Consider the following 22,809-nt stretch of genomic DNA (forward strand, 5'->3'; position numbering starts at 1 on the left):
TAAAATGAGGCAGAATCTGGCTAAGAGATACACAGAGACTAGAACAACAGGAATGGCGGCGCGTCAGGGTGAGATCTTTACTCGTAAAGCGTGTGAATTAGAATCGTGCTGTTTTCCGTTGTGGTCATCACACTCGATAGATCGTTTTCCTGTCGTCTCCTTGGAAATCTGATAATATGGTTTTTTTCTTCTCAAAATAGATGTCTACTGAATTGCTTAAAACATTGCTTAGTTGTATTAGTAGGCTGATCTCCTCAATAAATATATAGTTTAGGAACAAGGTATAGGTGAGATTTCATATCACAAAGGGAAAGAACTTTGGTTTGCCTTCCAACTAAATATACTTGCAGATGCAGATTGAGATGATAACTCGTAGAATTTTTATCAAGTATCTTATCTTTGTAACATTTTTCAGAGAATCTGCTCTCCTGGTTTTCTGCTGAAGGCGCAGACTGTGATGCCTGGGAAAGTTTTGTAAATTGCATCTCTATCCTAGACCCTGAATTTTTCATTTAAAGGTCAACTGTTCTTATCTGTCTGTTCAGTCAGAGACTCATTCTCCACTATATAATTAGGATAAAATATTTTCAGCCAGTATATATTATTCAGAGCCTTATAATGAATGGGAATTTTGAATCTTTGTATATCAAAAGGCAGGTTAATATAATGGTTATTGTACTCTGGAGCCTGCTGGCATTGGTCACTTGGATTTGCCACTTGCTGGTTGTGTGATCTCAGGCAATTGGTGTAACTTTGCCACAGTGTCCTGATCTGTAAAATGGGAGTAGTGATAATACTGCCTGTTTCATAAGGTTGTTGTAGCATTAAATCTGAGTATGTCAAGTGCTGAGAATAGTGCCTGGCACAGAGCTAGCATCATATAAACGTTTGCTTTCGTTACTGTTGTCAGTGAGAGCAACTCCCTTTGACCTGTGGCCAGAACGGGAAGCTCTAGGTGCCTTTATTCCACCAGTAAGCTCACTGTTGCCAACGTTTGTTGTCAGGTTTCTCCCTCTGATTTCACAGGCCCCAGTTCTTGTCTCTTTCACATGGTTTTCGTATGTACTTATTTTACAGTTGTACTGTATGGGAAATAAATATCCCAGTGATTTTATTTTGTGTTAGTCAACACTTTGGGTCTGAATCAGTTCAATATATTGAGTGTGCTTTGTGAAATTATATGTGCATTTAAATATTCCTATGTCATTTAACGAAGATGTTTTTTTCTTTAACCTTTATTTGGTACATTTTTTTCTTTATTTAGTAAACTTCATTTTTATTCAATGATAGCAATGTATAAGTCCTTCAGTTTCAAGGATGTTGTGCCAGGAACATGTTCTAACCCAAACACCGAATCTTCTTTTCTCCTCTCCCCTGCTTTCATGAAGAACAACTGTGGTGTTAGAGAAACAGCTGACAGAATGTCAGAAGAGTGCTGTGGGGTTCTAGCCGTATCATGAACCTATCATAGAATTTTGGGTAATTCTGATCCAAAGAAATACGATTAGCATTTCCCTTTAAGCTTAAAGATTCAGTATTTCATAAATAACCTAAAAGTAAGAAGATTCTCCTTCTTACTTGGCTTATAAATTGATCTCATTTCTTTTTTTTTTAATTGACATGTAGTTGATTTATAATATTATACTAGTTTCAGGTGTACAACATAGTGATTCAGTATTTTTATAGACTATACTCCATTTGATCTCATTTCTTTATAGAACTTTATTCTGCAAAGCAAACTTCTAACGTATGTTGTTTATTTTCCTTAATTTGCAAAGTTCTGGAAATGTTCTAGGTAAAGGATTTGTTGTGACAGTTAGCACTGTGTTCAGAGGTGCAGACAGATCTTATCCAGAATGAAATCTGGTGTCTTTGCTGTGTCCCAGGAGGCTCTTCAGTTCCGACCTTGCTTCCTCTCTGACCTCAACTCCTGCTGTCCTCCCGTTTAATCTAATCAGCCGACCCCCTACTACTCCAAGAAGGTGCCAAGCCTGCTCCCACCTCAGGACTCCTGAATGCCCTTCTCCCCAAGTCCACCATACGTGGCTCCCATATTTCAGGCAGGTCTCAGTGCAGATGTGGCCACATCAGAGTTTGTCCCTACGCTCCTGTCTAGAATAGCCCTTCTGCTCTTACCCTGCTTTAGGTTTCTTCATAGAATTTTACCTCTGACATAATATGTGCTTTACTTGTTTATTGTTTGCTTTCCCCACTGATCTGTAACTCGTTCTGTTCTGTGCCCCTGTTGCTTAGTAGAAATTTATGATGGCACGTGGCAGGTACTCAAAAACTCTGTTGAATTAAGCAAGTAAATTACTATAATGTCTCCAATTTCACAGTTACCTAATGTGCTTTAAAGCTTTTAGAGATTATGTTTAGATAGATTTCGAAGGTGGATCTGAATTACAGTCTAGTTAAAATGTTGTGTTAACCACCCGTATGGAAAAAACAATTCTTAACTATTACTAAAAATACAAAACGTTAGAACTGATCTGATCTAAGAGTAGAGAATGTTAGATCTCTCAGAGACGGTGTTTATAGATCATCTAGCATATATTTCTTATTTTAAAGATTAGGAAACTGGGATCTGGTTATATTTGCAGGTGTGCCAGAGTGGCACAGCCTCTTAGTGGCCAGTCCCTAACTTTTGCCTACGATGTACTTCATTGTTCTTACCTTATACAACTTGCATATAACTGTGTTTAATTTCCTAGTAAATTTATTTGTTCTTAATTGTATTTTTTTTAACTTACAACTATACTATCTCCTCTACAAAGTATATGCTGTAATAGTATCTTCTCTATTTTTTAAATCACGTAGTTATTACATGATGCTAGGTGGGTAAGGGAGATCTTCTTTGGTAGGTGTCTGCCTTCTTTGGAAATCTCCACTTGGATGTCTCACAGTTAACAGAATCAATATTTGTGAGAGCAGGTTCCTTACAGTCCCACCTGAACCTGACACTTTTGTTATATTTCTTTAAATAATTCGTCCTGGCTGCTTAGGCCAGAAACTGAGGTTTGGGGCAGGGCGGGGATGTGGGATGGGTAGTATTTTTACCTGTCCCTGTCACTGATCCCCTGCATCTAAGAAGCTAACAAATCCTGTAGAGCTTCCTTCTTTCCTGGTAGATCTTGATTAGCTGACATGACCCTCTGCTGAATGCTGGCCTTTGCAGAAAGTTTGTGACTTTGCGTCTCGTTGCAGAAATCATCCTCTAAGAAACCAGTCAAATTCATCAGATGGTATTGTGCCTTATTAGCGAGAAATTCATAGCTTCACTTAAGGAGAACCATTAAGGGCATAGGGGAACAGCTATAGCCTTTAATAGAGTGCTTTGGACTCTGGGTGTGCCTAGTAAAATAAGTTACTATTATTATAATTCCTCATTTTGAGAATGCATTTTTTCCCTCCTGTTACACTGTTAATTATTTTCTCAACAATAAAAAAGAATACTTTCCTTTTTAAAACGGTTTTAAATGAGCTCTTTTAAAAGCCATCTATCTGCAGATGGAGAAATTGAGTAAATTAACTGCCTTTCACAGCTACATAAGTGCTTTTAGCCCATCAAGTTACACTGAAACATTTAAAGTTACCTCATTTACAACCAGGGAGCACATGCAAGCTCTCTAAGAATTGACACAACTGAGATCAACCCCATTTTCATTTCCCTCTAGTTCAGATATGTAAGAGAAATAAATCTGGTCTGTAATTGTTACACAGAAGTATCTGAATGCCTCCTAGTGGTATACTGTATGCTCTAATTAAGGAATTTTAAAAATAATATTTATTGAAAGAATAGTGTAAACTATTAAAACTTCTAAGTGCAAAGTAATAAAACCCTTTAATGATAGCATTCTAAATGGAACAAATAAATTTTTTGCCATATAAAATTAATTAAAAATCTTAACTGGAAAAAAATATAATACATATGACGAAGATGAAAATACTTTTAATCAAAATTTTTCTGTTTTTGGTTCAGATTAGATTATTTTAATTGACTTTTAAAAAATTTAGTGGAACTATTTTTCACTTAAATATAGACAAATGTTGCTATTAAGATTGAATTACTTTGTTTACATTTATCCTTTTGAATTAATTTGATTACTATGTATAAATTTTAATTTCTTTGTATAATAGAAATAACGGTTTATAGAAATTTTGTGGTGCATTTTCAGATGGTTTTATTTTTAAATTCTGATTTTCAAGTTAAATAAAATGACTTATTCAGTAAATGTCTTGAAAATGCAGACCATAGCAAAACTTTAAAATGAAGAATGCTGATTTAATTATTGCTTTAAACGCTAGAGAAATGACTCAACGCGTACAGAAATATAATTTAAAATGTAAACGAAGTCAGAGAAAGAATCCTGATGAGGGTCAGTAGGAGGGAGGAAAAAAAAAGCGATATCCCTTTGTTAAGCATTAAAAAATATTTAATTAACCGCTTGCCAAAACAAAACAATTAAAATGGCAATTACCTTTAAAATAGCATCAGTGTATTTGCAGCTGTTGTGATATAAAGCTAGGAAACACGATGTTAATCTGAAATGAACAGTTTAAATATGAAATTATGATATCCTTGGCTTCCTGTGGTACAGCTGTCAAGCTTGGGCAGCTCGCTGGTCAATAGTGACATTCTCCGTGTCAGTGAGCAGAGTCTCCTGATACCGTCACCCGCGGTTCACACGTTGCTGAAGCTCCAACTGTCGAACGTTGAATCCCCTGGTGATACTGCAGCTTCCAGACTCTCCTGACTGGCTCATGTTTCATCCTTTGGCAATTTGCCCTAATGATATCCCCCAGGAGCTTTCAGCCTCTCCTCCTTCCCATATTGCATCGTGGTGTATTAACCTGAGTGCGTGCAACCTGGGCGGCACATGCTGTCATTTCCTACGGTTCCTTCTAAGACGCTCGCCTAATTTTTCAGTTTTCCTTTTTATGTGTTCTAAGTTTTGACCCCCCAAACACTATATTTTCAGGAAGGTATAACCGTCTACCTAAGATGCCCAAGAAGCTACTTTGCTGCTTATGTATTTTTCAGAGGGCCTTCTGAAACATGAGACTTTTTACAGGCAGAATTGGTCAAGATAATGTGATTCAGGTCGTTAAGTAGATTGTTCTATGAGTAGCATCAGTCTTTGATAACTTGGGCATGTCTCTCTGTTCGGAGGCTCAGCGGCTACTTACTGATGTTTTCCTTTTGCAAATTGTAGCTAACCGCCTGTCTCCACGGATCGGTCGCCCTGCTCTACCCGATGTACTGGCAGCACATCTACATCCCGGTGCTCCCTCCTCATCTGCTGGACTACTGCTGGTAAGCTGGCTCTGCCGGGCTCCTGCTAGTCCAGGTTTTAGGGTTAGAAAGGTCGACTCATGTGTAGATTAAGTAAGCTTGGAGTACATGTGTAGATATCTGTGAATGAGATCTCTGAAACGTGACGGGGAGATTAGTAACAAGTATTAAAAGGTGGTTTTATGAAGGGAAGAGTAGTTCTCTCCAAAGGTAGCAAAAATTTATACCTGGCAAACGTAAAGTTCTTTAGATTTTGTGAGTTTCCTCTATAATCATCTAGATAATTGAATGCATAAATAGGAGCCGATCCAGTCTTCGCTGTGGTTAGGACATCTTACAGAAGTTGCAGTGTCAGTGAGAGCACCACACCCCAGGTGCCAGCATTTGTCTGCAGAGTCTTTCAGACACCAGGTTGCCTCTGTCGGAGCACACGCTCGTTACCTCCACCTCAGGACACACTTTCCCGCACGCCTCTTCCCTCAGTAGCACATCCAGTACCAGATACCAGCGCAGAGGGGTTGCCTCTGATGCAGGGGTTCCCTGAGTTCCTGGTTAAGTCGAAGCCTCAGCCTTGAGCCACTGTGAAAAGCAATGTTGACGAGTGTCGGGAGCAATTCTGGAAAGTTTCTTGGCATTGCAGACAACTGCCAGTGATCTCACCCAGTCTGAATTCAACTGTCCCCTTCTCCTGGAGGTTAGGGAAGAATTAGACTCCCAAACAGCGGCCTCGGGATCTTCCTCGGGGCTGTAGGGTAATCACCTTCTGCAGGCGTAGCTCAGTTCTTAAGAAACCAGATGAGATTTTTACTCTAAACCATGCATGTGTGTGCGCACGTATGCACACACACACACACACACACACAGAAAGAAGGAAATGATTTGGACCATAATGTGTTCGTTTATATCACAACTCATGTTATTAAAAAACAAAGCTCTTTTAGAATCAAAGTAGTTATTTATTTAACTTTCTGATTTCATGAAAAGCAGATCACTTAAAGTGTTTAAGGGTTAAAATGATCTAAGTTCATAACATTGAAGTTTTCAAGACTAGCCCTCTTCAGGACAAATGATTTTTAATGACAGTACATATCTTTGGTCACATATTGATTATACCAGTGAATTGTGTGTTTCCACAGCAGGGTAATCGTATTGATAATGCTGGGCAGCAGGTTTCCAGTGACCTCCCACTGCCATTCTGCCCTTTGGGTGCTGGGAGGGAGAAACAGTGGGGCAGGAGACTGTAGGTGTGTGGTTTAATTACACTGTGAAGCACCACACACATGAATCTGAGAGTAAAAGCTGGATCTAGAAAGAGCTCTCTTGGTATTCACTTTAGAGTGTTCTTCTCTGACCAGTATACCTAGAATAGGGTAGCATCCTTGAAAGCAGGAACCTCAGTTCTTTCATGTCGACATGCGTAGTAGATCTTTCCACATAGTATTCAGTAATTAAAACTTATTTAAAATAATGTTGACAAAAGTATTTGAAAATATATTGATGTATGATTTTTAAAAATCTATATTAAAGTAGTGGTTCAAGAACCAACACTTCTAATTGTGAGGTTTAGAATTATATTTTATCATATGTAATGTTAGTGCCATTTAAATTTTTCTATAAAAAATGTTCTGAAATCTTAGGAGGTAACATCCCTTTTAAGTTCAGTTCTCTGTAATGATACACACTTAGGACTTTCTAAAATATTGTTATTTAGAAGAAACTGTTGCTACCTCTTTCCAGATATGTCTTCCTGATACTTTCTAACCCTGCCATCAAGTCCTTTTTCTGCTACTTCCACTGTGATGAAGGAAGCTTGTTTCATATTTCAGTCTTACTAGTTTCTAACCTCTGAAATAGCCCCTTTAGGACAAGTTCTAACAGCTGCCATGCCAGGCACTTCCCTGGCCCAGAGAGTAGAGCAGTGATAGTCAGACAAGGAGTTATCTGAGAGTTCCTGAACCTTAAGGTCACAATGATAGGCTCAGCTTCTAACATAGGAAGTGGGCAGTATCATATACTTTTATTTTCCCCCAAAATAGCTGTCTATGACTCCAGCTCTCTTTCATTGTCAGAAAATTCCATGGACTAAACTGTTTCCTAGGGAAAGTGGTTTTCTTCCCTTTACATCTTTGCAAATGATCCTGTATGCAAAAGGGAGAAAAATATTAGAGATTATCCCTTCAATCTCATGGTTTTTGAGTAAAGAAAATTTTATATTCCACTCCAAAAATAGCACCAGGAAGATGTGATAGGGGTAGATGTGTATTTTGCCAGCTCTTCAAGGTGATTGGACTTTCCCAATCCTGAGGCAGTCCTGGCTTCTGGAAGTGTGTCTCTGGTGTGGCATAGACTTGGAGGGCCGTGATGCCATCTTGTGACCGTGGATGAATAGCGCATCTTGGTCGGCTGACGAAGGCTTGCTAATTTGTCGGCTCATTCATTCATCCATTTGTACACCAGACATTTAGTAAACATGTGTTTGCCAGGTCGCGAGTATGTAATGTAATGAATAAGACGTACCTTCTGCCCTCTTGGATCTCCAGATAGGAAGAAATTCCCACGTTTGTGCACACGTACACACGCGCACATGATGAGCACAGAGGAATACTGTGATGCTATAGGGTTTAGGTCTGAGGCATATAAAAGAATGCTGAGCGGAACACCTAGGAGGAAGTGCCCACCTGTCTGCTAGGGTAGGGAAGGCTACTGGGAAGAAGTGACGCCATCTTTGTTTTCCCCTTAAGCTACCAGTATAAGGGGAAAATGGGGAGTTTCTATTTAACAGGTATAAAGTTTCAGTTATTCAAGATGATTAAGTTTTAGAGATCTGTATAACATTGTGCCTTTACTTAACCAGTACTCTATTGTAGACCTAAAAATTTGCTAAGAGGGTGGATCTCATGTTAGGTATTGATACTGAAAAAACAAAGCAAAACAAAACAAAACAAAACAAAGAGAAAGTACTTTAATATAGCAAGTCTAAAGTGATGTTGCCAGACACTCTTAACCTTCTGAGCCCTTAAACACCTCGGAAGTAGTATGATTCCAGTACCAGTAAAAGTATAATCGTTTATGTGTTCGAGAATGGTTGAGTCACCTTTTTATTTGGGCTATCTATCTGATTCTTCATTCTATGAAAGGAGAAGATTTAGCTCCTCAGAGAATAGTGTTTTAAAAACATAAATGGAAAACTATGTTGTTTAGACTACCCTAAGTTAATAGACTGCTGTTACAGTCTACCCCATGGGTGGCCTCCATGAGAAGACCTAAAAAGAAAAAAAGCTATTACATAGTAATTATTTTTCAGCAAAGTTTAGTTGCTACCGAAAAGAAGCAGCAGTCGTAATAGAGCCTTCTGTATCTTATCTTTGCAAAATAATTCCATTGACAGAAAGATCTAGGATAGTTTTGCACATAGCTGATAAAACATCTGTGTTGCCAAGGATCTCTTCCTGACTTATTAACACTCTGTCTCATTAGGAGATTGCAGCTAGGGTAGCAAAATTACTTTTCATGAGACTTGGCTGACTTAATATTAGGATGTATACAATCCAATTTTCATGACAATGAAATAACTATTCAGTTAAATCTATATTCTGAAAAAACATCATATTTATTTTAGGAAAGTATGCTCTAGTTAATAATGTTTGCAGTCTAACATGTTTATATTTTAGATTTTGTAGAAATTAGTGAGGTAAAAACACGTAGAGATACCCAGTGATCTCATAGAAAAAGTTTTGGGTTACTTTATTATTAAGTTCTGCATAGGAATTCTTTATTGGATTTTTATTCTAGTTTAACAGTTTCTGTAAATTTATTGTTTATGTTTCAAGAGATAACTAGCTTTCATGAAGTTTTAAAAGTGTTATCTTAGATGTATTTCGTAGGACTTCAGTTGGTAGTTATGACTTTTTGGCTCTGATTTTTTGAAATCTGATCCATTCAGTGTACCTTCAACATATGTGAAATGGATGTAATAATTAATTTTAGAAGTCTTAAGTGTTTTGATTAACACTCATTGTATTAAAACGTGCTTTGAGGTTTGAGATATTATGAATCTTTCTATATTATGAATCTTGTTGGTCGGATAACCTAGCCTGGGGCGAATTGGAAAATTGCACAGTAACTTTAATAAATTTGTAGTATTTTGGGTGTGGAGAAGGCTTGACATATTTAAGATCTTGGGAGTTGCCCACCCTGTTTTGTGAAAGTTGCCGGAACCCAGTCATGGGAGCCCAGAGTAGTTAGTGGCACATATTTTATATCGTCTGTGGAGTCGCAGAAGGAATTCCAGAGATGAGAACTTGAACTGGGGAAGCAACTAGGCTTCTTTTATTTAAGCAAAAGTGGAACAGTCCACATTTATTCCTTCTGTTTCCTTTTGAAGGCAGAAAATCTGTTAGGTCTTAGGGATATCAAGGCCTATAAATAGTTCTCAACTTTCAGTCAAATGAAATATCCAGGATATCAGATCAATTCCAGATGGTCTACTGCATAAAAATTAAAAAAAAATAGGAAGGAACAAAGCTATAGAAGACAAAGACAATTGGGAATTAGAATCTAGTACAATATGACTTAAGGAACAGGCTAATAAGGATTGGAATAAGAACTTGAACCGTTTTTATTTTTTTGTGAATTCTGGATATAGGAGTTAGTGGCTAGCCATTCTTAAATAAAGTAGGAACTGTTTAAGGTTACTCTGAAAACTGTGGATCTACCAAGGTGCCTCTTTTATCTGTTACTGGTTCTCAGTAGCAAAGTGGACATGCTGGAGTTTGCACAGCTCTGTTCTAATAATGACAGGGATGTTTGGAAAATTATGCAAATCCTTTGAAAAAGAAGATTATCTGTTTTCATTAACAGAAAAGGTTTGCATTAAATATAACACAAAGATGTATACAAAAGAAATGCCAAAAATGTTTTATTTTTAAATAGCTGTTTATTTGCATATCTTCTATCACATTTGTAGACATTGTTCGTTTTCATGTTTTCTTCTTAAATAATGTTTTAATTTTGAAATGTCAAGTTGAATAATTTCCGCCCTATATTTCGTGAGAAATATTTTTGAAATTGCTAGTAAGTCTGATTTTGTATATTACAAAAATTATTTAATGTCTGTATTCTCTGCCAGAGTATAAGCTCCAGAAGGGAATATATTCTGTCTGTATTGTTTATTATTGTACCCTAACCCCTATGCCAGGTACTGGCACCTGAGTATGCTCCACATACTGTGTTGAATTAATCAATAGCATTCTTAAACTTACTTGAATATTTTAAAATTTATTAAAATTATATTATTATTACAATGAAAAGTGGGATAAATAAGAACGTACAGAGTTTAAATAATAGACAAGATACATGAGTGGAAAGATAGCACAGAAATAGAATGGTAGCAGTGGGGGAGGAGATTATTTATCTTTGCACCTGTAGTTCCCAAACCGTGCCTGGCACATAGTAGGTCTCAGTAAATATATTGTGACTGACTCAAAAATTTGGGTGACTAAATAGTAGGTGTGAAACAATGAATATATATTAAGAATCTAACTGAATAAAAAAATTGTACAGAGAAATGTGAATAAATTTGATGATTATTTAGGATATATTTGATGGGAAGTATACAGAAAAGATTCATCTCAGACTACGGCCTAGACCCTAATATTCTTGTTTTTTAAACATTACAACTTTTAATTATAAATGATTTTGTGATTTTATATAAATCAACCTTAATTTGAATATATTAATGACCTCTAAGATTTTATTTGAGTTTTCTATACTGAATAATTTTAAATATCTATGATGTACTATGTTGGAACTACGCATTTAATAAATTTATTTTTTTAAAGCATTCTGAATTACTTATATTATTGTTTCAGTTTTAATGAACTATATGAACACGTACATATATATTTTTATTTAGTGCCCCAATGCCATACCTGATCGGAATACACTCCAGCCTCATAGAGGTGAGTATCTTTCAGACATGAGACGGTGATAACTATTATTTTTATGAATTAATTTAAAACAGTTGTGTTTTGAAAGAATATCAATTGAATAGTACAAAGAAGTGACTAGTTGCATATTTAGAGTATACTTACATGATCATTTTCAAAAAGGTAGTGTTAAAATAATTTTATTTTAATTAGTATGCAAAATGACCATCTTCAGTGGTATGAGACCCATTGAAAGTAGGTTCTATTTGGTTGAAGTCATATGGTAAGTTTTAAATACTAAAAACCTTAGTCTTTGATGAACCACTTTATGGAACTTGAGATCTATTATATCTATTTCTCTTTCAGAAGAAATATTTCTGTGTTTTGAAAGTGAGAATTTATGTAATTATGAGTCATAAAGGGAAAGTGTTTTTATTTTGCAAACTTCACTATAATTCAGTGTATCAGTGTTTTTCAAAATGTGTTTTAATACACTAATCATGAACTTTTAAATTAGAATATAGCTTTGTAAGACTTTAACTTCAGTCCTGTTGGGACTTAAAATGTAGTTTTTTTTTTTTTTTTTTTTGCACTGTCATTCGAAAATGACTTTTGTCACTTGTTATCACTGTAGTGAAAAACCTTGAACTTTAAATACCTTGGACTTGAAATCAGTGAGATTTCCAGAGAGGACTTCTTATAAGATTAGCTTCTACAAAAGTAAACAAAAGACTTGGGTCAGTTGCATGGCATCATAATGCCAGATGATTTGTTCAAATGTATTTCTTTTCTTGCTGGTTGTGCATATTGTACTTTAACCCAATTTCTGATAAGCAACTGTCATGAGTTAGACTTGGTTTTCTGATTAGGTCTTGTCATTGTATACACCATCAGTCCTCACTTTGCTGATCGAGGAAGAGCCTGGTGATTATTTTAAAATTCCTGAGCATCCTTTGTGGAGAGAGTCGTGCTTTAACCATTAATAAAGAGTACGTTTTAATGAATTTTTAGTAGGTTTAATTCCTTTTTAATTTTGAAGTCTGGGTTGGATAACATTATGACTCTATATTTTGTCAATTTTTAGAGAACAGCTTCTTACAGCCCAAGGTACTTGCAGTGAAAGGACAAATTGTATAAGATAAAACATGAATAAATAGGTATTTAATCTGTTATTAGAGTGTGGAATATATGACTGGCATTTTATTCATCAGTAGTTTGACTTTTTGCAAAATCTAACCATGGTTGGTTGGTATGGTTTCAAAAAAAGTCATCAAATTTGATTTTGATGTTAGTGCACGTATCTCTTCTTATGTAATGTACCTAATAGAATACGTAGTTTTCATAATACCTTTGTTTATACAGATGAAAAATATTTAAAGTGGTTGATTGTACCTGTTGATGTTACTATTTTTACATAATGATTCTAGACCAACTTTTAAAACAAATGATTCAGCTTTTCCAAAATATTGTAGAAAGGAGTACATGCTTTAAATATTCAATTCAGTTTATAACATGTTTATTGTACACCTGTAGAGAAAATCAGTCCTTTTTTAAAGGAGCAAATTTAAGAATTTTTTAGTCCTTAGAGTATTGTCTTGGAGAAGCAGTCCTTTCTAACTTTAAATTGGCTCTTATTAAATGAGACTGTGTAAAGCCATGATTAGATCGGCTGAAATCTCTGCACCTTTTATACTCTGGACTTATCAAACTGTCTTAATAGTCAGTTTTATTTGGTTTAATAGTGAATGAGAAACTATAATAGGAACTTTAAGAATGTCTTTAAACCAGTTGGGTACCATTTAGTAACTTTCTTCTTAATCTTTTACCAGGTGATACAGAGCCTACGTTTCCATTTTTATGATGACATTATTACACAGATTATTTTCACTAAAATTCTGATCTTTTGTGCTTTTTAAATTTTATATAAATGGTATTATAATTAAAATATAAATATATATTTACATATTTTATATGTGAGACAGAACTGAATAATTTTTCACATTTTGTTTGGCTGCAAATACAACTGATTTTTTGTGGAGGAAAAATCAAAATGTTCTCTTCTCTCTCAGTCAAGACAGTTTCAACACTTTTTATCAGTTTTACAAAGACTTTTAAACATAATTGTTCAAAGACATGAAATTAATGTCCTCCTAAATCTTTTTTAAACATTATTTTTATGTGATCATAAGTAAAAGATGACTAGAAGTCTCTTTTTACAATGTAAATTTGCTTCTAAAGTAAAGGACAAGGGCATTTTGTTCTCCCTGAAAACTAGACTTTAGGGATGAAGTCAAAGCAAACTAAGGCCTGTAAGTGATTGGGAATAAATCAGTACAGGCTACAGGCGTGAGGGCTCTGTTATTTGCTTTAATACACAAAGGATTGTAGGTAAAGCACTGACCCAGTTTCACAGTATCGTGTGGTTGCTGCCACCGCGTGCCTTCCTCACTCCGTGTGCAGAGCGTGCAGGTGTGCTGGCATCACCTGGAAGGAGGATGGCGTGTGGAGGTTGCCGGGAGTCTCGCCGGTTCAGCACCTGCTGTTGTTCCCAATAAGACTTTGTCTGTGTGCTAATATTATTTCCTTATTTTTGAAGAAAAAGCACATTGTTTTTTTTCACATTTTCTTACTCTTTCCCCATCCAAACAAGCTGATGAATTTTATGAGACGTAAAAATACGGGGCAGAGAAAATGGTGCCCTTTTATATGCCGTATGACTTTCCACTCCTGTTTAGAAAAAAATGGCTAAAGCCTGATTTGGAGGGAAATAACAGAGAAAATACATTAATATGAATTTTTTTAAAAAAGATTTAAATCACATGCTACCTTCTCCCCCCTTTTTTGCTTATGTAGAATTGTTCTCGTTTAAGGGAGGCTCAGTCTGTTATTGAAATGAATACATTTTCCATTCCTAATGAGTGTTCCCGTTAACAGATTTTAATATTCAGCTATTATCAGGCTTCTTAAAACTAAGAGAAACTTTGAAAAAGGTATACATTTCATACTAATGCTAATTTCCTTTATTCAGAGATTTTTTTTTTTAAACTTTTTATTTTATATTGGAGTATAACCGATTAACAATGTTGTGATAGTTTCAGGTGCACAGCAAAGTGACTCAGCTATTCAGAGTTTAGTGTTAGCGTCATTACAAACATTTTGGGGTCACATAACCATTACTCTAGGCTATTTAGATGAACTCATTTCGTTCCCTGAAAAATACGTCAGGTTTCTGGATTATCTTTACATTTTCTGTTAAAAGGGCAATTTAGAATTGAAGATGGAAATCAAAATTATGATATACTTTTTACATACAAATGCCGTTAATATAAATACAGTTTTTGCTCATAGGTTATTTTTGTAGTTATGCTATAGTTGATTTGTAGATAACCACATATTTATATATGTAAACCTTTTTTACATATACGTAGGCACATGGAAAGGAAATGAGTTTATTTATAAATGTTTTGGCAATAGTATCACGTTATAAGTTACTTTCTTAGAAATGGCCATTTTCTGAGTCTTACTTTAGAATAGTTATAATGTCTTTTACAGGATAGAGTTTTAGAATCACACGCTCCCTTGAGAATGCATGTTCCACACAGACATTGTGGCTATCCTAAGACATAAAAATTCCCTACCCTAGACTCCCATTGTCCTAGCAAATTTAACATTCTGCCTGACACGCAGAGGTTTGAAATTCTAAGTGGATCACAGAAATTCCAGTCTTGGCTAACTTAAAAAATTGGCCTGGCCAATTTAATATTTAAGGTATTTAAATAATCTGAAAAAATGGCTATTATTCTAGAATGTCACTTTTAAAACTACTGCACTGAAATTAATTGACCAATTGCTAGTTGACCTATGCAGTTATGGAATTCTGGGTTGATGGATATATTCAATTAATGCACACCTTACTTATTTTCATTAGGAAATAATATTATTTGCTATCATCTAGATAAGACTAATAGAATTATATGATTTGTTTAAGTAGACATATTAGTTTAAATAGGAAAAATAAACTATAAATATTTTCTTTCTTTAAGGATAAAAATTTAATAAATTCTAATTTACTATCATTTGTGCATATATTGAGATAATTTGACCATTTGACTAAGCTTTCAAACAAATATGACAAGTCAAATAGTTAATCTGATAGGCTATTAAATTTGATCCTTTATGTTAAATTCATGGGATAAACATTACTAACAATAAATTCCATATTACTGCTCTCTGTCATTTTTTCGTACTCAACTTTCCCTTGTCATCATCAACTTATACCAAATTTATATGGAGATATAGAGAAAATATTAATTTAAAACTTACTTTACTACTTAGTAGTCATATTTATTGTTTTGTGTTAACCCCGCAGTATGATTTATGCTAAAAATAGCTATAGAACTGACCACACGTTCCTGTATCATAGGATTGAAATTCAATTGGTAAAATTTAAAGGATATAAATTTTTACAGTTTAATATAGCCATGCCTATTTTGTATTTGTTGTAGTATCTCTTTGGTAGTTAAATTACATTCAGTGTCTCCAAACTATTAATATATTTAGATGAGTAAACATGCTATTTTAAGCATTTTTACTCTTTCTTTTTGAATGGTTTAGACAGACTTTCTCAAAAGGCAAAATTGTTTATATTCTTTTATGATGTAGAATTTTCCTTTTTTCTTTTCCTAAGGATAATGCATTAAGATAATTTTCTCTACATATCTAAGCTCATTATAGCTTTGGAAGGAAAATATACTAAGATGTTTGTTTATAATTGTGTTTTTTAAACAGAGAGTGAAAAATAAATCATTGGAGGATGTGGTTATGTTAAATGTTGACACAAACACTTTAGAATCACCATTTAATGACTTGAGCAGCCTACCGAGTGACGTGGTAAGTCTGGAGGATATTTTGTGGTGAACAAACATTTGTATGTTTTCTCCTGGACCCTTGAATCACCAAGAGTTACTTTCCCATTTTTCTGCCTGAAATAAAAGGGCTGAATATGAGCATGTGGTGTGAGAGGAGTCAATGTAGAGTCTGTCTTTCGTATTTTTACCTTTTGGCAGTTGAGGGCATGTCAGATGCAATATCATATTCCTTATTGTAAAAGTAGGATCGTAATTAAAAAGCTAGATGCATTCATTAGGCAGAGTTTCTTTAAACATAAGTCTCTTCATCTCATCTTAATCATTATATTACAAAGTAGGCATTTCTGTCTGCCTAGTGGCATGTCTTGCAAAAGAATGAGAGAGTTTTTGAAGGCAAGAAGAAGAAGGGGGCCAATTATCGGCTTTTGCTTCCCTGCCACCTGCCAGCGCTTTTCCTTTTAATTAATGATCTGATGGCACTGGTCAATATAATAAGAAATGCTTGTACAGTTGGGGTCAGAAAATTCTGGCTTTGATCTCCCTCAACTTTCTGAAACATTTATTTGTTTTCTCTAAATTATTTCAGTTTTATTTTAATCCTTTCTATCCTGCTGAGGGCTGCAAGAATGAAAACCTACACTGTTTGTCATTTGCTCTGGCAGAGCAAAGACTGCTTACTTAGAATTCTATTTGTAAATTAAACTGTAAACCCAGTTTGTCATAAAAGACATCTGATCCTTTTGAAATGACGAAAACTGTCTTTTGTGTGTAAAGGCTGATAAATTAAGTGCCAGCGCTCTTCTGGTCTTTGATCTTGCAGAGGTTTGTGTGTGTGTGCATGTGTGGGTCTGCAGCTTATAATAGGATATATTCTGTATTTTGTGTTAAATAGTCTCCAAAGTAAATTTTCTGGCCTTCATATTCCTTAGAACAGGGTAAAAATGCAGATTGTACTGTTTCTGTATATATTCTAATGGCTATTTTAAAATATCTTTATAACATAGTTCTAAGTTAAAATAACTCCCCTTTTTAAAAAAATCCATTGTTTATTCAGACATATTAAAATTTGGGAATAAAAATACCTTCAAAATATTTTTTTTTTCTCTAATACTGCAAGTACTTTGAAATCACTATTAGAGAGCTTGAAAAAAAAAAGGAATAAAAAAAATCTCAAACTCAGAAAATACAGTAATACTAGCCTTGATTGCTTTTATGGCTAGTGATAGGGGAAATGTGACTTTAAAGTCAAAATCAGATTATTTATGCCCATAAATAACCTAAAATACTTGCTGACCTTGAAGCAAATTAAATCGAACTACTTTATCTAACTGTAGTAAAATTTATGCTATGTATGAACAAACCCAAACCCAGGCCAGTGAAGAATTATATTATCTTTTTAGCTCATTATAACTCGATTGCCTCATTATAAAGATTTTGCAGAAGCTGCTAGAAAGGATTAGAGTTGTTCATTTAGAAATCCATCAAAGTATTCTTCACTGGATAGGGACGTAATTATGAAAATAAAGTCCCAACTTTTAAGAATGTTTTCCTTATGTGCATGTAGTTCCTACTATTAATTCCCTAAGAAGAAAGGATTGTTTATTTTTTAAAAAATGAGGAAGGATAAGAAAAAGAAAAAAGAAAAAGAAATCAGCGTTTTTGTGTTATATTAAAATTTTTATAGTCAGCTCCAGTGATAGCTGATTATTTCTTTGAGAAAAACAATCTTTAATAGTAATTTTTTGATGAGTGATTCTTTTTAAATTGGGAACCTCTACTTTCCTAGTAGAATTAGTTTGATATTGAAACATTTATTTAAATATGTGAGGAAATTAAACAATATTCATGAAATGTAAAAGCCTAAATATATAAAATGACAAGAGGGACCATCTCATTGTTTATTTATAAGCAACAGTTAACATAACTGAAATAGTAAAAAATATTCATAAAAGGGAATTCTGCAAGGTAATGTAGATATAACTAAATATATGCTCGGAATTAAGGATCACACTTAGACAAATTTGAAGTATGAATAAACTGAAATAGTTCTGAGGTGGAGCTAGGACTATCTACTGAAAGTATGAGATGTTTTAAAGTTAGAGTCGTTTTCTAAAAATGTCTCAGGTGATTGTTTGTTTAACCCAGCTCTAATAAATTTAGCTTTTTCATCAGTTTTCCAAAGCTATTTCTTATAGTAGGAAATACGATAAAGTATCACATCATACTTGCTATAATTGTAAATGTTTTAAATGAGACGTGTTAAAAATCACAAATGATCATACTGAATTTTTTTGTGACTTGAATTAATAAAATATACTTGAAGCCTGAAAAATATTACAGTTGGTATTGTTTGATAATTTAATAAATTAACTGATATTTAAATGGGGGCATTTTAAAATCATTCACCAAAACAGTAAAATTATGCTTACAGGCTAGATGACTTTCTGTGCATGTGCACTTTATTATCGTGTCAGCTTGACCAGTGGTCTTGGCTGTTCCAAGGTCAGTGGTCACAGTTGTCCTGAATTACTAGTTCTTTTTTCCTGTGGACCCTCTGCTGTGTTGCATGCTGTAATCTTCTTAATGGCTTCATTCCAATATTCACACATAATATTTTAGATTTATTGACTGTTAGAAATACTACCATGCCAGTAGCAGTTCCGCTACTCTTAAGGTATTTAAAATTGGAAAAATAAATCAGGCCAAAGCTTTCAGGAATCCTTTGTTTTCCTTAAGGGAAGGGGAAAAAACTCTCTTCCTGTCTTCTGACAAGAACAGTTGTTTTTCGATTTCATCATTTCACTTTAGATCTGGATCATTAAAAGAAAAAAAACATTTTATTGGGAGTGATTTTAACGATATTGATTATTACATGGAATAACTTTTAAAAGCAGTCGATCCATTAAAATATACTTCTGTAGTTTTTGTCTGCGAATACATTGTGATTTTTATTTTTTTTAGTGGCTATGCCAAATATAGGTACCTTCAAACATATGTAGTTTGAGTGTTTTGAAATAAAAAAGTAAATTTTAGGGCTATGTAACAGTATCGATTGCAGTTAGTGTTATTGTGGTATGTTTTTAAGTGGGGGCAGAAAGAGCCAGTTGTATTAAACATGACACTTGAAATCTCAAATGGGTTCATTTTAATTTAAGAAAATGCATTATTGAGACCCCCTCCATTGCAAATATATACACAAATTTAGTTTCAGTTACATAAGAATTTAAAATGTTGTATTTCTAAGGTATTAGTTCTCATTTAAATTTTTATCATCATTAACATTTTAAAAAGTAATTTGGAAATTGTTACTATTTCAAAAATAAATAGGATACCTCATTTGTGGGAAAATTAAGCTAATTAGAGTTATAATGAGATACAGGAAATCTGTCTTTATGTGAATATTAAGTTAAAACAATTATAAACTAACTCTTGTAGAAGAAAGCAGGTTAGAATTGACGTCTGAAAAAGTTACATGCATTAGAATATTCATTACTAGGAAAACAAATTTTGACCTGTATTGCTTAACTGTTTTTAAGTAATTTTAACTTATTAGACTGTAAAAAATAATATACTCTGAGACAGGTCAATATACTTGTACCCCTGTGTTAGATAAGAGGATAAAGCCACAGAAACTGTGTTGTTAATAGTATGTCTAGAGCTTTAGTTCATAGAAGTTGATTCTCAGACTTACTCCCCAAGCCCTAGAGCATGGTCTCTCTCGTATAAACATGATACACATTGCAATGAGTAACTCTTAAAATTTGATATAGACGCTTACTCTCCATTCTAATCTTGTTAAAGAAATATCATCATGACCTATTTGATTTAAATTAGGATTGTCAACACTTTTAAAAACTCATTTTCATGCTATATGTAATGCTATTGGAAAACGATTTTCTATTTTCTATTCTGAGCCTGTGTAGAAAATACAGTATGTACACTGAAGAGTTATTGTACCATTCACAGTAGGCCACAGTATGTTATAGGACAGCAACATTTAGTATAAAGCATATTTAATTCTTAAAACATTGAAAAGACCTTATTATAAAATAGAGTCATTTAAAATACTGTGCATCTTCTACTGAGGCTTTCAAGTATCACACCAAGGACTAGGTTAATGGTTTTACCATTACATGAAAAGGAAAGACACAAATTGCTCCGATTAACTAAAAATCATTACAAGCTTAAAGAACTAGAGGAAAAGACCCCAACTCGGACTTTAAATTAAAATTTTTAGAGATCTGTATTCAAGTGAGTTAATTAGTTTGGGAATAAGTTTGGAAAAGAATTGGCTTTTTCAGAGAATTTAAAAAATCAGCTTAAAAAATTAAAGTATATATAAACAAATTTAACTCTTACAACCATGCAAATAAGTCAATAAATATATTTAATTCATTGGATATTTCCTCTAATCTAACATGAAGGTTTAATATGTTAAATTGTCATAATATATGTTATGAAGAGAAGAAAAAAGGCCCCAGAGAATATTATATTAGTTCCAGGTTTGCCAGAGCCATGCTGTAATCTTTATCTCCTTCAGCAGTGAATGAAGTCCCCAGCAAACTGGTAGAGTGTCCAGGTTACAACTATGTTACAATTTCACTGGGGTTCTGGAGTAATTGAGAGGACATTTTTTTGTTTAATAGAGTAGCCTTCAGGAGACAAATCCTGCTTTCAGTTTGCCCCTGAGAGTAGTGTTTATTAGGGTATTTTCATCTGACTTTCATAGTAATGAAAGGGAGAAACCTGGAAGCCGGTTTAATACCTATCTTTGTGGCTCTGCGTGCAACTGTGTGTTTCCTGTCCCTGGAGAAGGAGAGCAGGTTGCGATGGCGGTCACCCTGCTCCTGCACCCGACTTTGGCTGTCACAGGGATTCACCCTTCTTCTAAATAGTTACTTTCAGAGATGAGATTGTTTGCGAAAAGGTTTTTTGTTTGTAAGTAAACTATGAACAGATCCTGCTATTTTTTCCTACTATTTTCTTGGTGTGTATTTTTTAATATAAACTTTAAATACCAAAGCATAACAAAACAAAAATAAAAAACTCAAAATCTTAATTAATTGGGCTTCAACATTTAAAAGGTCTTTGTTGTTTTTCTCTCGGCTGCGTGAGAGAATCTGTGCCTCCCTCTGCAGGACCCAGCCCTGCACGGTTCCTCCCTGCATGTCTCTGTACGTTTGCCATTTTAAAGTTGATTTAGAGTTTGCCACTTCTAGTGATTTTCAGTGCTCATGAATTTCCTTGGCTTTCTCGTGGCCTTTCGTTTCCATCTAAATTAGCTTTTCTCCTAATGTGTTTTTTTTTTTTTTTTTAAATTTATTTTTGGCTGCCTTGCGTCTTCGTTGCTGCACACGGGCTTTCTCCAGTTGCAGCGAGCGGGGGCTACTCTTCGCTGCGGTGCGCAGGCTTCTCATTGCGGTGGCTTCTCTTGTTGCGGAGCACGGGCTCTAGAGCGCAGGCTCGGTAGTTGTGGCGCACCGGCTTAGTTGCTCAGCGGCATGTGGGATCTTCCTGGACCAGGGCTCGAACCCGTGCCCCCTGCATTGGCAGGCGGATTCTTAACCACTGCGCCACCAGGGAAGCCCCTCTCCTGATGTCTTTTTTCCTCCAGTATCATCTTAACAATGTGCTTCTCTGTCTTCTTATGTCCAGTATGTGTGTATGTATGTATATGTATGTTTTGGCTTTAAAATAATTTAAAAATGTGTTCCTTGTTTTTTAAGTTCTTCTCCATATTTGAGAGACTTTTTGTGTGCATGATGTTGTGAGCACTGTCATGATAGTGGTTTCCAAATCAATTGCTGGTATGATGACTTGGTGGACTTCTCAATGAATTTTGTTCCCGGGCACCATTGCAGATATTCTGATCCCGTTAACTAGAGAAGTTAGTGTAGCAGCATGCCTCGGACAGGTTCATTTGTTCATTCGCTCAACAGATGCTGATTGAGCACCTACTGGATGCCTGTATTGTGCTGGGCATGGAGTGGACGGGAAGACGTAGAAGCTGTGGTCCTGGAACTCACATCCCATTGTTAGCTGAACCCAACCACGGGGCCACACCAGGTCATGGTGATGCTGGGAGATAGCTGGGTTAACCAAGTACCGGTCACAACTTAAGATTTCTATTACGGAAGAGAGGGAGAGTGGCCATTGGTAGGCTGACAGCTGTCTCTGCCATAAGCGAGCCCAAATGAAAATAATGGTAGCCAAGCTGAGAGGCCACTCTTACCCGCCTACAAACTGAGATCTGCCTTTTGAGGTTCAGCTCAACATGTCAGAACACCTGAGTGCAGAACTGGCCTGAATGATGAGCATGAGTCAGGTGGGAGGAGGAGAAATAGCATATACAAAGGCTCTGCTGTTGGCAGATTCAGGGAATGGAAGGAAGTCCCGTATAGCTGCGCTTAGAGGAACAAAAGAGAGGTTACACAAATGAGGGGGTAGAGACAGGTAGGAGTGAGAGCGTGGAAGGTCTGTGCTTCTTGTTCAGGACCTCCAGACTTTACTGGGAATTCACTGGCGATTTGTAGCAGAGGAATAAGAGTGAGATCCACTTTGACTTCTAAAAATATCATCTTGGGTTCTAGGTCCTGAAGATCCCTGGGTATAACGAAGCAGAAATGAAGCAGGAAGAGCAGTTAAGAGACCATTTGCAGGGGTCTAGGTGAGAGATGGTAGTCGCTCGAACTTGATAGTGGCAGGGATTTGGAGAAAA

General features: G+C 35.2%; 1 protein-coding gene across 8 annotated transcripts in view; it reads left to right on the top strand.

Moving 5' to 3' along the window:
* Positions 1-22,809, top strand: part of DENND1B (DENN domain containing 1B) — a gene marked incomplete at its 3' end in the record, with an annotated part of 254,700 nt that overhangs the window by 138,534 nt on the left and 93,357 nt on the right. For 7 of the 8 annotated variants that reach the window (XM_082425576.1, XM_082425579.1, XM_082425577.1 and 4 more), the window contains 3 exons: positions 5,217-5,317; positions 11,211-11,256; positions 16,012-16,113. In XM_082425576.1, the coding sequence (XP_082281702.1) occupies positions 5,217-5,317; positions 11,211-11,256; positions 16,012-16,113 (249 nt within the window). The remainder of the gene's footprint in view (positions 1-5,216; positions 5,318-11,210; positions 11,257-16,011; positions 16,114-22,809) is intronic. The other variant, XM_082425578.1, reaches the window with a different exon arrangement.

The sequence above is a fragment of the Balaenoptera physalus genome, assembly GCF_965194825.1.
Source record: "Balaenoptera physalus genome assembly, chromosome: 1".
Taxonomy (NCBI): domain Eukaryota; kingdom Metazoa; phylum Chordata; class Mammalia; order Artiodactyla; family Balaenopteridae; genus Balaenoptera; species Balaenoptera physalus.